At 47.9% G+C, this 15,459-nt stretch overlaps 1 protein-coding gene across 1 annotated transcript; it reads right to left on the reverse strand.

The window, feature by feature from the left end:
• Positions 1 to 148: 148 nt before the first annotated feature.
• cip2a (cellular inhibitor of PP2A) lies at positions 149 to 7,082 on the reverse strand. Its single transcript, XM_067251313.1, has 21 exons — positions 6,981 to 7,082; positions 6,752 to 6,899; positions 6,151 to 6,263; positions 5,951 to 6,045; positions 5,761 to 5,857; positions 5,453 to 5,575; positions 4,430 to 4,575; positions 4,185 to 4,260; positions 3,826 to 4,065; positions 3,584 to 3,734; positions 3,318 to 3,453; positions 3,137 to 3,236; positions 2,862 to 2,980; positions 2,492 to 2,675; positions 2,294 to 2,368; positions 2,051 to 2,161; positions 1,712 to 1,908; positions 1,369 to 1,482; positions 1,037 to 1,119; positions 700 to 839; positions 149 to 574 (listed from the first exon to the last, which is right to left on the reverse strand). The coding sequence occupies exons 1-21, from the start codon at positions 7,080 to 7,082 to the stop codon at positions 428 to 430; spliced, it is 2,697 nt and encodes an 898-aa protein (XP_067107414.1). The 3' UTR covers positions 149 to 427.
• Positions 7,083 to 15,459: the final 8,377 nt, after the last annotated feature.

Genomic DNA, 15,459 nt, shown 5'->3' on the forward strand with positions numbered 1-15,459 from the left:
AAATAGACATCCGATCCTCAGTGGTTGTAGAGTAAATGTAGTCGAGCACAGCACATGCTTAGAAACCGTCCTGACTCCTACAAGTGTCAAGTGTTTGTCCTTACATCTCACTCACACAATAAGCACACGCACACACAATTGTGATGGATGACCAGAGTTGATAAATCATTTATTTGACAACAGGGACGAAAACAGATTGTTAAAAAGATAAGTTTTAAAGACAAGCAAACGCACGACTGACAAAAAAGCTCAATACATAGCACTGCGACAAACAACACCCAAACAGGCTCATTAGATACATTATTTAAAAAACGAATTGTTTCATTCTTGAGAATTGTTTCATTCTTGAGAATCATTTCTCGCGTCTCTGAGGGAGGTCCAAAGTGTGTCCGTGGGCGTGGAGGTCACGCGGAGGTCACGCGTCGCGTCACAGCGACAGGTTCACATCCTTGGTCAGCTTGCCTCCGCTCAGACTGTGGATCATGGCGATCATGGCGGCGTTCTTGTTCAGTTCGTCCTCCCTCTTCTGGAGCTTGGCCTCCACCTGGCCCTTCTGGACCTCCAGAGAAGAGGCCTGCCGGGAGAGGGGGAAGAGCAGAAAGGAAACACACAGGCTTAGTGTGGGCCTAGCGGGTTTCCGACAGTGAGGTTGAATGAGATCTTCTCTGGAGGTTCAGACGGGTGCGCGGGTTCTCTTACCCGGATGCTGGCCTCCTTTCTGGCCATCTCCATTTTGTGGAGATCCTTCCTCAGAGCGTCTACGGTGTCCTCCAGCTCCGTCTTCTCCTTCTCTCTCGCGCTCCCCCTCTCCTCCTGCTCTCTTAACTCAGCCTGCAGACCTGAGAGAAAGTCGTTTTAGTTGGTGGCGGCTAAGATAGATAAACTTTGTGGTCCCCAGTGGGAAATGAGTCTTGGACTCGGATGCTGCAGTTTATCCCAATAATTATAAAAAAACATCCCCCCAAATCAAGTTGAAGGTGTGGGCAGAGTTAGGAGAGAGACAGAGGCATTTCAGAGTCACTTGTAGAAGACCAACCTGTGATGTCACCGTCTCTCTGCTGAAGATCTGATTGGAGGCCGCTGATAAGCTCCTCCCTCTCGTGCAGCTCAGAGGCGAGCCTGTGCGAGAGACACGTTTAGTTACGAGGGTGTGTCATGTGTTCATGTATTAAAAGCTCGAGGTGTTTCCCTCTTCGAATGGGGCCGTTCATAGCTTTATAGGGACCCATTCGTTTGAACCAGGTGTGTTGGAGCAGGGAAACATCCAGAACATACAGGAGAGTGGACCCTGGAGGACCAGGGTTCAAGACCACTGCTCCAGACCCCTGTGTGTGTGTGTGTGTGTGTGTGTGTATGTGTGTGTGTTACTTGTCGTGCTGCAGCCGCAGGGCATCGTGGGTCCTCCTCAGAGCGTCGCTCTGCTTGGTGAGGGCGACGTGCGCCCCCTGCAGCTCCTTCAACAGACGCTCGCTCTCCTTCAGCCTGCGCACACACACACACCACAGCCCGGTCACACGAGCCAACGTGGGCCTTTCTTACTGTAGGTGTGTAGGTCTCACCAAGTGTGTGTGTCTCTCCCTGTGTGTATGTGTGTGTCTCATCGACAGTGTGTCTCTCCCTGTGTGTATGTGTGTGTCTCTCTCTCTCACTGTGAGTGTGTCTCTTACTGTGCATGTGTGTATGCCTGTGTGTGTGTGTGTGTGTGTGAGACCTGCAGAGCAGCTGGTTGTAGGAGCCCTTGAGGGCCTCGTGTTCCTGGGAGTCGGCCTGCAGGCGGGCGTTGTGCTGCAGGATCTCCCTCATGTCGGCCTCGGCGCTGCCAGCCTCCAGGGTCCTGGACGCCACCTCGCCCTGCAGCGCCTCCCGCCCGCGCTCCGCCTCCTTCAGCAGGGACGCCAGCTTCCGCGCCTGCACACACACACACACACACACACTGAGACGATAGATAGAGATAACAGTCTGTGTGGTGTGTTTGTGTAGGGGTGAGAGTGTGTTCGAGGAGGGTTGTGTCTGCGTGTGTACAGTACCAGTATGTGTGTGTGTGTGTTACCTCGGCCTCGGCCTGGGCCCGTTGACAGCGGTACTGAGAGATGAGCCGGTCAGCCTGGGAGAGAGCCAGAGCCTTGGCCTGGAGCAGGTCCTGCAGACGGCTCTCCTTAGACTGACACACACACACACGGTAAGAGACACACACGCAGGCACACACAGGACGAGAGGGTTCCTTACTAAAACACGTAGGGTTGCTTGTGTGTGTGTGTGTGTTCTCCTGGAGAGATGTGACGTTGGTACACACCGCCAGAGCAGACAGCTTCTGCTCGTAAACATCCATGATCTCTGACACGCGCACGTCCTTCACCTGCTCCTGTAACTGCAGCGCACACACACACACGCACACACCACAGGGATGCATATTAGGCTCACACATTATGTCACACTCACACGCTCTTTCTCACAAACAAGCTCTCTCTCTCACACACACACACACACACACCTCCATGCTGTTCTGGAGCTTCTCTATCAAGTTGTGGATGCCCTGATTAGAGGGACTGGATGGGCAGGGTCCTGATAGGGCGTTGCTGAGGGGGGGCGGGATGTCTGACACGGCAACACGCTTGACGGACAGCTCTGCCTCCCTCTGGCGGTAGGCGTTGTTGGCAGCGATGCTCTCGCCCAATCTGAGACGATCAATAATGACACAAACACACGACCCACTGTGTGAGGGACAGATACAGCAGGGTGATGAACTGATGACCGTGTGGGTGTAGGGAGGGATGGATGGAGGGAGGGATGAATAGCTGGTTGGATGGATTGATGCATGAATGAATGGACAGCTGGATGTGTGACTGTGGTCAGTGACTCACACTAGAGTAGGGAAGTCTGGAAGGGGAGTGGCTTCTATCAGCAAACTGAGGCCCGTCTGCACGCGCTCTCTCTGATTGGACGTCATGGCCAGGGAGAGGGGAGTGACCATCCTTGGGTCCTATGAACAGAGAGAGAAGGAGAGAGAGAGGGTGCGGGAGACAGAGAGAGAGCGTGAGGGAGAGGTTTATACTGTCATGTCATGGAAACATACCTATCAGCAGACAATCGTCCTTCAACCAAGACAGTAAGGAAGTGAGTGTGGGTGTATGTATACCTGGAGGATCATGTAGAAGTTGGTCTCCATGCCCTTCACCTGTTGTCTTAACTTACTCATCATCTCTACGGTCTTCAATACTGCCTCTGCACACACCTGACTGGAACACACACACACACACACACAGTAAGACTGTGTCTGCCGTATGTGTGTGTGTAACCTGTGTGATGAGGTCACTCACCTGAGGTCACAGTCGGGGCTGGTGAGGGGCCCGTTGCTATGGCAACAGGACAGGAGGTGTTCCACATGAGACAGGCAGAGCTGAGGGCTCAGCTGGCTGGCTAACACACACCTGGACGAGTCCTCACCACACAGGAGTGAAGGGGTTAAGGATTAACACCCACATACAGAATAACACACACCTGGAAGAGTTGGGCCTGGGGAGGGGGGGGGGCTCAACAACACACACACACACACACACACACACAGAAACACCCACAAGGATATCCTGCAGCAGCCCGGTGGTGTGTGTGCTCCGTAGGCAGTAGGCTCTGAGCTGAGCGTCTCCTGTCAGCGTGTCTGGTGTCTTCAGGAGCCCCAACACCACAGGCACCAGCATGGCCACAAACCCCAGCACAGTCTCCGCCCCCAGCGCCTCCTGCAGAGGCAGGGAGACACCACAAATACCATCACACCGCGTTAAACATTTCCAGTTAGAGTTGCAGTGTGTCCCAGTGAGGCCTCCTTACCTCCAGCAGCTCAGTGAGCAGCTGTAGGGCCTGCAGACAGCATGGCCCCGCCCCCTCCACTGACGACGTCAGCCATTGGACGAGGGCCAATCCTGGTTCCGCCTTCTTCCCCGGGTCCAGCCCTGCCCCCAGCTTACGGCCTGCTGCCCGGAGCCGCGGCCCGGCCGGACGGAAAACCACGTCACACAGCAGGGAGCGAAGCCCTGACACACTGCAGAGAGCCAGGAGTAACTCCAACACCTACACACAGAGAGAGAGACATAGAGAGAGACAGAAAGAGAGACAGAGACACAGGCTTGTAAAGGGGGTGGAAGGCTGATGTGGAGAGGAGCAGCTCTGAGGCAGGACAGTCGCCTCACCTTGGCAGCAGAGTCTGGGTCCCTCCCATGCAGCAGGCCCAGCACCTGGGACACACAGGCGGAGAAGTGCTCGTACCTCCAGACACACACCCAGAAGAGGACGTGTGCAGGAGAGATTGAGATAAACAGAGAGAGAGTGTGTGAGATAAACAGAGAGAGATTAAAACAACGAGCATAAAACACTTTCAGTGAGAAAAACAACAACGTAAAGACGCAGCAATAAAGTCTTTCATCTGAGTGAATACCTGGTGAGGTAGTCAGATATCTTGGGGTTCCGGATCAGGTCAATCAGAAGGTCAACGGAATACTTCCGGGTCAGAGTTCCATCCCCGTTGACGATGATGTTGAAGATGAGCTGGAAGGTCTGGTGGATGTTCTTGGCATCAAACAGCTGAGACACACAGAGCAACAGATACCTCCAGTCAAAGCTGATCTAACAGCCCCACCAGGAAGCCAGTACACCAGGTTATAAAGCTCTCTGTTAGGGACCGGTCTGGGTCAGCAGGTTGGGGTCTTCCCCCAGGGCTATTCTCACCTTGTCTACCCCAGGCTAGCCTCACCTTGTCTACCCCAGGCTAGCCTCACCTTGTCTCTCCCAGGCTAGCCTCACCTTGTCTCTCCCAGGCTAGCCTCACCTTGTCTCTCCCAGGCTAGCCTCACCTTGTCTCCCAGGCTAGCCTCACCTTGTCTCCCAGGCTAGCCTCACCTTGTCTCTCCCAGGCTAGCCTCACCTTGTCTCCCCAGGGCTAGCCTCACCTTGTCTCTCCCAGGCTAGCCTCACCTTGTCTCTCCCAGGCTAGCCTCACCTTGTCTCTCCCGGGCTAGCCTCACCTTGTCTCCCCAGGGCTAGCCTCACCTTGTCTCCCCAGGGCTAGCCTCACCTTGTCTCCCAGGCTAGCCTCACCTTGTCTCTCCCGGGCTAGCCTCACCTTGTCTCCCCAGGGCTAGCCTCACCTTGTCTCTCCCGGGCTAGCCTCACCTTGTCTCCCCAGGCTAGCCTCACCTTGTCTCCCAGGCTAGCCTCACCTTGTCTCCCAGGCTAGCCTCACCTTGTCTCCCCAGGGCTAGCCTCACCTTGTCTCCCAGGCTAGCCTCACCTTGTCTCCCAGGCTAGCCTCACCTTGTCTCCCCAGGGCTAGCCTCACCTTGTCTCCCAGGCTAGCCTCACCTTGTCTCTCCCAGGCTAGCCTCACCTTGTCTCTCCCGGGCTAGCCTCACCTTGTCTCCCCAGGGCTAGCCTCACCTTGTCTCTCCCGGGCTAGCCTCACCTTGTCTCCCACCCTCTCCCCCAGGGTGAGGCTGGCCAGGAGAGAGAGGGCAAACACCACCACCGTCAGACTGTTGTGGGCCAGGAAGTTGATCAACGTACGGTAGAAGGGCTTCACATTGCTCTGCAAAGACACACACACACACATACACACACACACACACACAGGGACACACACACACACACAGGGACACACACAATCACACACAAGGACATGCAAAGAAACACGAACACACATAATTTAAGAACATAAGAGTAGGCTGTTTCATGGATTCATCCGAACTTTAAAGACAAACAGTATAGACTCACAAGAGCTTTGATGTGATTCTGAACTGACTGGTTGTTGTGACACAGGTTAGCCATCAGACCCAGGCACGGCATGGTGATGTCATCATTATGAGACTGGCTGAGGGGGAGAAGCAAAGGAGAACGTGACAAGCTGCCTCTTAACGGTAAAGGTTAGCATCCATACAGAGAGAGAAAGGAGAGAGAATCTTACATGTTGGTCATGAGGAAAGCTATGAGCTCATGAATGTAGTTGCTACAGTGGAATATCCGTGCGTTATACGTCAGCTTCTGAAGCAGCTGAAGACACTGAGACAAACACACACACACGTTATACAACGCAAAGACTTCACCAGCCCCATACACTGGACACACTAGTTAATACATCCATGTAGGTCTGCCTGGTGTACCTACCTGCAGTACCAGTGGATCCTGAGGGGTGGCGCTGTTGTAGTGGATAATAGAGGCCAGAGTGCTGGTCAGGTTATAGCTGCTGTGGAGCACCTCCCTGCTCTCTTCATCACATGCTGGGACAGTTACACACACACACACACACACAAGTAAATATCTCCAATACTTCCTGTAAGATTTACATTTACATTTATTCATTTAGCAGACGCTTTTATCCAAAGCGACTTCCAAGAGAGAGCTTTACAAAGTGCATAGGTCACTGATCATAACAACAAGATAGCCAAAAAACATCGCGAGTAGCCAAAACATGAAGCACACATTGTGAACAACCAAAGTAAGTGCCAAAGGGAAGAACCATAAGAGCATGTAGTTAAACAAGTTACAATTAAACAACATGAACAGCTATAAGTGCAAGTGTACCTGTGGAAAAAAGCAAGCAACAGTAATAAAACAAAGATAAATTCTATTGTGTTCATTTAGCAGAGTTTTTTTTTCCATAGTGACGTACAGGGGGGTTCTATGTAGACAGACATGCCCCTGCCCTCGAGTCGTTTTGACCCAGAGAGAGTGAGGGAGACAGAGAGAGGGAGACAGGTCAACTTACCAAACTGAGCCAGCAGAGAAGTGATGCTTCCTGTAAGAGCAGGGTTGGTGTTTGGGTCCCCAGCCAGCTCCACCAGCCCACTCACACACTCACTGGGCAACACCTGACCCGATGACAGCAGACAATCGCATCTCTGCCCTAAGACCACCTACACACACACACACACACACACAGTTACTTGACTGATATGAATCTGCTCATAAAACTCTCTTTAATCAGTTAGACTTACCTCCACTTGTTTTTGAAGTTGGGCGGTATTTTGAGCAGATCTATTGTCCCCATATTGTTGGATAGCTAGAAGGAGTGACTTCAGACACGTTGTCAAATCCATTCTGCAAGGACAGGACACAGAAGTTACCCAATGTACTATGAGTTAGACAATAATATGCCGTCTTTCTGGCTAGCTAGCTGATCTTATCTGGCACCAAGCCTAGCACTACATAATTCAATTGTTAATAAGCATCTAAATTACATTAAGGGTTTAGCCAGCTAAAGGACAGCTGACTGCTTGTGTGGGTTGCTAGCACGGGGCTAGCCAAGCCAACTAACTATTATCAATCTAACTTCAATTGAACCCCAGTATGTTGCTAACTAACAACTAATTGACCTTACAGCACTTAACATACAGACTGAAGCCTTATATGCAGCTTCATTTTCATGTTCTGAGATACATATTTCACTGTCCTGGGACATACTTGCTATTATTTTCAGAGCCCGTTGGGTACAGTACCGTACCAGACACAACAACTCGTTCTACTTCCTCCCGCTTAGATTTTCGTAAAGCGGACCGGTCTATCTTCTTGAGAAAGGAATACCAATATTTCTTTCTGAAACGAAACATATTTTGTAGACTATTTTGACTGTGTATGTGTTTGAAGTGCATGTTTATCTCGTTGTATTATATTTTTTTGACATATGTTCCCGGAAAACAACAATCTGTTCCATGTTGAAATATTTTTTTAAAGCTAATTCACCCCTATCTAAATCGCATTTGTTGGGTAATCCGACAACATGCCTACTAAATACACAGCAGAGGGCGCTCTTAGGCAATATGCTATATACACAGCAGAGGGCGCTCTTAGGCAATATGCATTAAACCATAGAAAACACAAACCAAAGACGCTTGTGCGCTTTAAAAGTCCCCTGAAAAATATTTGTATAAGTTAAATGTCACGACAGAATTATTTTTCCAAACAACAGGGTTGATTATTTAAAAATTGACGCTTGAATCAGTTTACCGTATGAACTAAAGGGTACGAACTGCGATTCGCAAAAACATCTGTAATTTGACTGAAAGCAACTACAGGCTCGATGCCTCCGTCCTTAGACCCTGTACATCATGGGGAATGTGGAATGAACTATGGCAAGATACATATCCTAATATTTTTCACACAGCTCAGTTTTTTATTAGGTGTAGGCAGCTCACTAATCCACATTACTAAGAGACAACTCCTACACCGTAGGAGCATCATCATCATCATCATCATCATCGACATCCTGCTCTTCCAGAGGTAAGTCCTGAGTGAGCTTTACTAAGCTCTGTGAAAACCGAGGTCAGTGTGTCTTTAAATATGCCAGTCTCCCTCCTGTCTGCTGGCTCACTGAGAGCTGAACACCAGAAGGGAGTTAGAAGGCCAAATAGAAATGTTCCCATCCTCCCAACCTGATATTTTCCATCACTCCCATTTCCTCAGTGCCAAGTCTCCACAAAGGGCTCTGTTCTCTGTTCATTAACCCATCTTATCACAGACACACACAGAGTGTCTAGCTGTAGTGTGTCTGTCTGTGTGTGTGTCTTTCAGACTGTGTCTGCTGACAGACTGTTGAGTGACAATCAGACAGTCATTTTTTCTCCATCATCTATCTCTCTTTTCTGTATTCTTGTTTGGTTTGTGCTTTTATTTCCCCTTCCTGTCTGTCTCTCCCCCACCTACCCCTCAACTGGGGAGGCCCAGTTCCCTGCCCCCTTCTAATGACATAACATGACGTGATTTATGCCTTTCAGGTTTGTCATTGCTGGTTGCCACCCACTGGGGCTCAAAGTCATAGACAACTAGTCCTACAAAAGTGCAGAAGCCCACTAGTGTTGAAGTACTGTGCATAACACAGTTTGCTTCTATGTCCTGTGTGAAATTGAATTGAGACACATCTCTTCCACTCCCCCTCCACGTCTACCTCTCTCTCCCTCTCCTTCTCTCTCTCTCTCTCTCTCTCTCTCTCTCTCTCTCTCTCTCTCTCTCTCTCTCTCTCTCTCTCTCTCTCTCTCTCGTGTTTGCCTTGAAGGGTGAATCTGAGGATGATTTCTGGTGGTGCATCGACCACTGTGTCAGCCTGGAGGGCTGGCAGCACAACCTGGTGCGTCCAACAACCACAACCACTCCACATCCGAACCCTGACTTCCCTCCAAACCTAACCCCAGCTTGTAGCATTGGCCGGTTAGGGTTTTAGTGTGACTGCACCCAGGTGTGGTGGACCCCCAGGTGGGGCCTAGGTGAGGTGGAGAGATGCCCAGGGAGGCGAGAGGCTGCGGTGCCCGTGGGTCCTCTTGCAGGTCCTGGATGACGGGGGAGACCTCACTCACTGGATCTACCAAAAATACTTCAACATGTTCAAGAAGATCAAGGGCATCGTAGAGGAGAGGAGAGCGTCACTGGCATTCACAGGTGGGTGACACACGCACACACATACACACAATTCAGGTTAAACTGCAGTCTGTCCTCTCCCTGTCTGCCTTCATGATCTGACGTGGTCATGTTGCTGTCTAGTGGCCAAACATTGGAATTGCATTATTGTTGTATAATAATTCCTTGAGGGTTTAGGTTATATGTGTTGATCTTGGGCCATCTATGACATATCATGTAGAAAGGGCTATATAAATAACAATGTAGTTGATGTCATAATTTGTCATGTTCAAAATAAGGAAGTCATTAGGTGTGTGTGTGTGTCTCTGCAGGTTGTAGTTGTCCAAGGCAGGCAAGCTGTGTGTTCTTTCCATGAACTTTAACAACTCTGTGACCAAGCAGAAGTTTGACAGCCTGTACTGCTAGAGAGAGTCCATCTGGGACAGGAAAGAGTCCACACACACTCACACACACACACACACTCTCTCAAACACACACTCACACACACATAATCGGTCCGGGGCCCCCCAAAACATTAGTGAAAAAATGTTTTTGCCAATCAAAGGGCCCCCTACACTGTTTTTGTTTAGGGCCCTCAAAACCCTATAGGGCCGGCCCTACACACCATGTCATATGATGTCATAAAGGTTGTTTAGCAACAAGCCTGTCCCGATCCTGTCCTGGATCAACGTGTTCTATGACGTCACAATGGCCCTCAACTCAATAAATTCCGGCAGTTAAGCGGCGGAGCTCACTATCGTTTTGGAAACTGATTGAACGAGTAGCACGATGGGATGCGGCTGCAGCAGTCTACCTGACAGGTGAGGAGGATACTGTCCTAGCTTTCATTCCTAGATGAAAGCTACTACATTCACGTTTAGCATATGGGGGACCTGTTATCGTCCGGGCTAGCTCTCTAGACACTCGTCAGGAATTTGACGAAAATGTAGATACAAGTAAAAAACGTTGTCACAGCATTTGAGATGTAGGTACTAGTCACCTAGATCAAAACAGTCCGGCTTGAAAACTGAAAAAGCTATTCTACTAAACTTATGGTTGAGAGCTTGTTTATTAATTTAAATGTCAAAGTTAGACTAGGCTGCAGTTTGGTATACATGCAAAATGAGGTGTGATATTGATGAGTTAACTTTCGATGCTTCAGCAAAATCTTCTTTAACAAATTAACAGAAGAAACGGTCTTGATCGGTCGGGAACGTTGGAGAGCTTGATTGGTCGATAATAGGTCACAAATGTGTTTTAATTTCACTATTTAGGCCTATTGTTATTGTATACATAACTTTTTCTTTTATACATTTTTTAGGTTGTTTCAAAAGAGGAAAGTGACTTTGTCAGTGGTTGGACTTGACGGCGCGGGAAAGACGTCATTACTCCGAATGATTACAGGTTACTAAACTGATTGACAGTCCCTTTCCAGCATGTGTAAACAGCACCAGTGCGCTGACTGACTTGGGTTTCTCCTGCGCGGCGCACACCAGCAGAGCAGAGACAGAGAGCCTCTGCTGGAGTCTGTAAGGCAGAGATGGAGTCTTCTGGTGTCTCTGAGGTAGAGATGCCTGTGGCAGGCTACCAGGTGACCCTGCTGGACCTGCCCGGGGATCCTGGTCTCAGGACCCTGTGGGCAGACTATTACCACCGGTGCCATGGCCTGGTGTTTGTGGTGGACTCTGCCAATAACTTTCGGTTTTGGGAGAACAAAAAAGTCTTCAGGGAAACACTCACACACCCTCATGTGATGGGGAAACCTGTCCTTCTGTGAGTATGCTAGTAAAGCAGACTGTGTTTACACAATGTTTACATCCAGTGACATGAACAACCCCCCCCCCCCCGGTCTGTCTCTCTGTCTTTCTCTCTGTCTCTCTCTCTGTCTCTCAGGCTGTTGAACAAGCAGGACCACCAGGGGGCTTACAGCCAGCATACATTGGAAAAGGATCTCGTAGTAGAAAGAATTGTCGAACAGTCTGGCTGCCCATGCACAGTAGTAGTGAGTGCTTTTCTCCAAAGTTGTGGTTTGTTAGAGTCTTGGGAGCTCATTTGGATTTGGTTTCCTCAAAGGTATTTTCAAACCCCTTACTCACCAAGTAAAACATTGATTTCTGTCATAAATCATAGATGTATACCACCCCACCTCTTGTCTACACAACTGTACTGTCTAGATATCTCAGATCTACAATGTGTTCCTGTCTTGTAGAAGTGTTCTGCTAAGCTTGGCTGTCACAAGACACTGGGCATGAAGGCCATCCGATGTGGACTACGCTGGCTACTGCGACAGGTCTCTCCAGAATACCAGGTCCTCTGTAGACGTGTTCAGGAGGACACAGAGAACATCAGGGCAATGGATGAGGAGATGAAGAGAGGGTCAGAGAGACTGGTGAAGATGTGAGCCGGAAGAAGGGAAAGAGGGACGAAGGCTAGGGGATGACTGTATACAGTCAGGATGAATCGTGATTAACTCATATAGTGTTCGCTTATAAGTAAGGAGGGGAAGTAAGACGAGCGAAAGAAAGAACGTGTTCTTTGAAGAGCGTGTGGTAGAAATAACATTTAATGGACAAGATGACTTCACGTTTGTTTTCAGCGTTGCTGAAAAGCCTCGTGTGATGCCTGTCTTACGCGGGGGAGTTCAGTGTGCCCGGAGAAAAGATGTCGTTTTCATTTCCAGTGAAGAAGAGCCGGAAGGAAAAGGGGAAATGAAAGGAGAGATTTCCGAGGGAAGGGAGGGAGCCTCCGTCACTGCGAAACGGCAGGCTACGGCGATCACCGAGGCCTTTCTGAATGACATCCAGGCCCTTTCCCAAACAGCAGGAGGGCTGAATGACCAGATACAAAGCAGACTGAATGACCAGATACAAAGCAGGATCAGGGATTTCCACGTTCAGCTGTCTCAAGCAGAGGCCGTGTCGGAGGGAGAGGCGACCCCAGAGCAGATGGACTCTTCTGCCGCTGTGGTTAACCACGAGCGGAGGGTCCAGCAGCTTAACTCAAGATAGGAAGAGGTGGAGCCAGGTTCTGGTGCCCATTCAGGGTCAGATGTCGACCCCTGTTAAGACCCAGGACCCCGTCTGCAGCGTCACACCTTCCAGCTAACTCCTCCCCATTTCTAACTCCTCCCACTTCTAACTCCTCCCACTCAATAAATAAAAAAGTAATTTTCAAATATGATGAAAGGATTTGCTAGCTGGTTATATTGTTAACTAGTCTGATCTATGTCTGAACATAATCTATTACTGTCAGCTGCAACAGAAGGTCAGTTTAAACTTAATAAGGCATGGCGTTTTCTGACAAAATGTTGTAAAAGCGCTTAACATAATATTCATGAATGTACTGTTGTAAGGTTGTACCCCCCCCCCATAACATTGGGTTGATGCTACATGTACTTTTTAAAGGACCATAACTTGCTCAATTTTCAACCGATTTTGAAACGGTTTGGTTTGTTATCAACGTCAGAGATGTCGGTATGCCACTGCATACTTATGAATAATTATGTTTTTTTATATAGAATAGAAGTATGCAGTGGCATACCGACATCTCTGAAGTTGATAACAAACCAAACCGTTTCAAAATCGGTTGAAAATTGAGCAAGTTATGGTCATTTAAAAAGTACATGTAGCATCAACCCAATGTTAAGGGTGAGCGAGTTGACTGTAGCAAGATGGCCGCCATGTGCGGACGTTCTAGACTCCGCCGTAAGACATCTAGTGTTTATATATATCTATGGGTTCCATCATGAGTTTGACATGATGTAAATCATAACAATTGTAAATATTACAGGATGTTTATTTTTGTATTTACCTACATTGTACAGCAATTGCATTTGGAGTTCTTGTTACTGTAGTGGTCACATTATACAAATAGTAGTACTGTTAGTCAACAAAACATTTATTACTGTAAATTGTAATTTGGGGAACAAAGACTAAAACAAGGAAATAAACAAAGCACTTTCACCTGGGTAACAGGGCTTGAGTATGCTACAGTACTGTTCACTCTGGGTCAGCATCCTGTCTCTGACCAGGGTCAGGCCAGAGATTTTCATTAACATCACAGAACATGTTTTCTCTAGACAAACAGCAGGGAAAATGCCCTTGAAAGCCTGCTAATCTAACACCCAGCAGTGTGTATTTTCTTTGACTCCCCTTTCGAATGGAATATTTAAATTACTTGACAACAAATTATATCCTGAGAAAAGTGGATTTTGAGGGGTATAGCTCCAAAGACCTCCATTCATTCTGCACTCCCATGTGAGCGCCCTCATATGGAATCAGAGTGGAACTGCAACCAGTTCAGAAGCCGGAAGTTTCCCGAAAGTGGCAGTTCTCCCGATATTTGACATTCTCTGGGGGGTTCAGGCTAAGATAAAAAACGCCCCTCTTTTTGGTTCGTGGAAGCAACTTTCGATAAATCACCATAGTAACATATCAATTAGCACTAACCTGCTCCAGAGCAGGCTAACGTAAGTGTAGCTGGATAAGCTTGCCACACCCCCGGAAAATAACATGGCAGCTCCCTTTTTGAGAGACCCAGCTGACCAAGGAGCTATATTTTAGTTCGATTAGCTTTCCATACCAATAGAGTTCTTCGCGATTGCCAAGATCCTTTATTTCACACGGATGAGTTCTTGTTTGAGCGATAGCGATTCAGCCGACAAGGACTCATTTATTTGCAAGACCTTCTCGGGCCGTACATTGCAAATATATCACACGCCGCAGCAAGCTTTATGCTTTATTATGAGCTTATGCTGCTGTATGTGAATATGTAACGCTATGTTTTACGAAATGTCTTGTCTTATCTGTTGTGCCTGTGCTTTTTATATGTTTCACTGTGGGAGAGTGGGAAACATCATATCGATTCCTTTTTATGTCTCGACATGTGAAGAAATTGACAATAAAGCTACTTGACACTTTAACTGTGCTTCAGACTGCATAGCCTTGAGGTTTTTTGCGTCAGGTAGGCTATCGGCTACATTTTTATACAGTATAGGCGATGCAGAAAACATTGGCAAAGCCGCAGCATGCGTTGCTGTAAGAAAAGTGTACTTGGCGCTTAACCAGCTGATGAATCAATTCATCATATTCCCTGGCCATGTCCCAGTCAATGAAATCAAAGAGGGATTTACACATAGGCCTACATGCATATACACATATATAGTACATGATATAAGCGCAGTAGCCTACATATATCCTCATAATTGTCTATGAATTCGTATCAATTAGATACTTGTTGGCCTTGTTTTTATCTAGCCTACTTATTCTGAAAGAGTTGAGATCATTATTTTCGCTAGCAAGATCTCATTCGATTATTAATTTCCATTAAGTCTATACCAGCAGGCACATTTAAAGAAATGTGATCTGATTGATTGGGGTAATGAGGCACTTAAGATGAGCCTATACATTTCCCAAAAACTTTCGCATTTAGCTTATTGGCAATTTTTTGCCAAGCTGCTTGTCTTGCTCTGGCAGCGGTGGCGGTGTTTGACTTAGCCATGATAATATGCTTATTGTCTTCTTAGAGGCTCATTATAATAGTTTGCTCGGATGGCGACAATAGCCTATCACCGCTCTCTCTTTCGTCTTTTCCGCCATCATACCGTTAAAAAAATCACGGTTTTGGTGATCGACCTTTCCTGCCTTTTGAAGTAGGACGTGCACGTGCAATTTCCCTGATAAGTTTAGCCTGATTGAAATTAACCACATGATTTGGATGCGGATCAGCCGTTGACGAACCGATATTTGCTGTTCTCACTCATCTCGCTAATGTTAACGGGCTAAAGGGACAATTGATTAACTTAGCTTCAACCCTTACGACGAACGGGGCCCTGGTACTGTACCAGACACAACAAATCGTTCTACTTCCTCCCGCTTAGATTTTAGTAAAGCGGACCTCTCTATCTTCTTAATAAAGGAATACCAATATTTCTTTCTGCAACGAAACATATTTTGTAGACTCTTTTGACTGTGTATGTGTTTAAAGTGCATGTGTATCGTGTTTTATTGTAGGTTTTTGACATATGTTCCCAGAAAACAAAAATCGGTTCCATGTTGAAAAAAAGCTAATTCACCCCTCTAAATTGCA

Source organism: Osmerus mordax, chromosome 15 (genome assembly GCF_038355195.1).
Source record: "Osmerus mordax isolate fOsmMor3 chromosome 15, fOsmMor3.pri, whole genome shotgun sequence".
NCBI classification, from domain to species: domain Eukaryota; kingdom Metazoa; phylum Chordata; class Actinopteri; order Osmeriformes; family Osmeridae; genus Osmerus; species Osmerus mordax.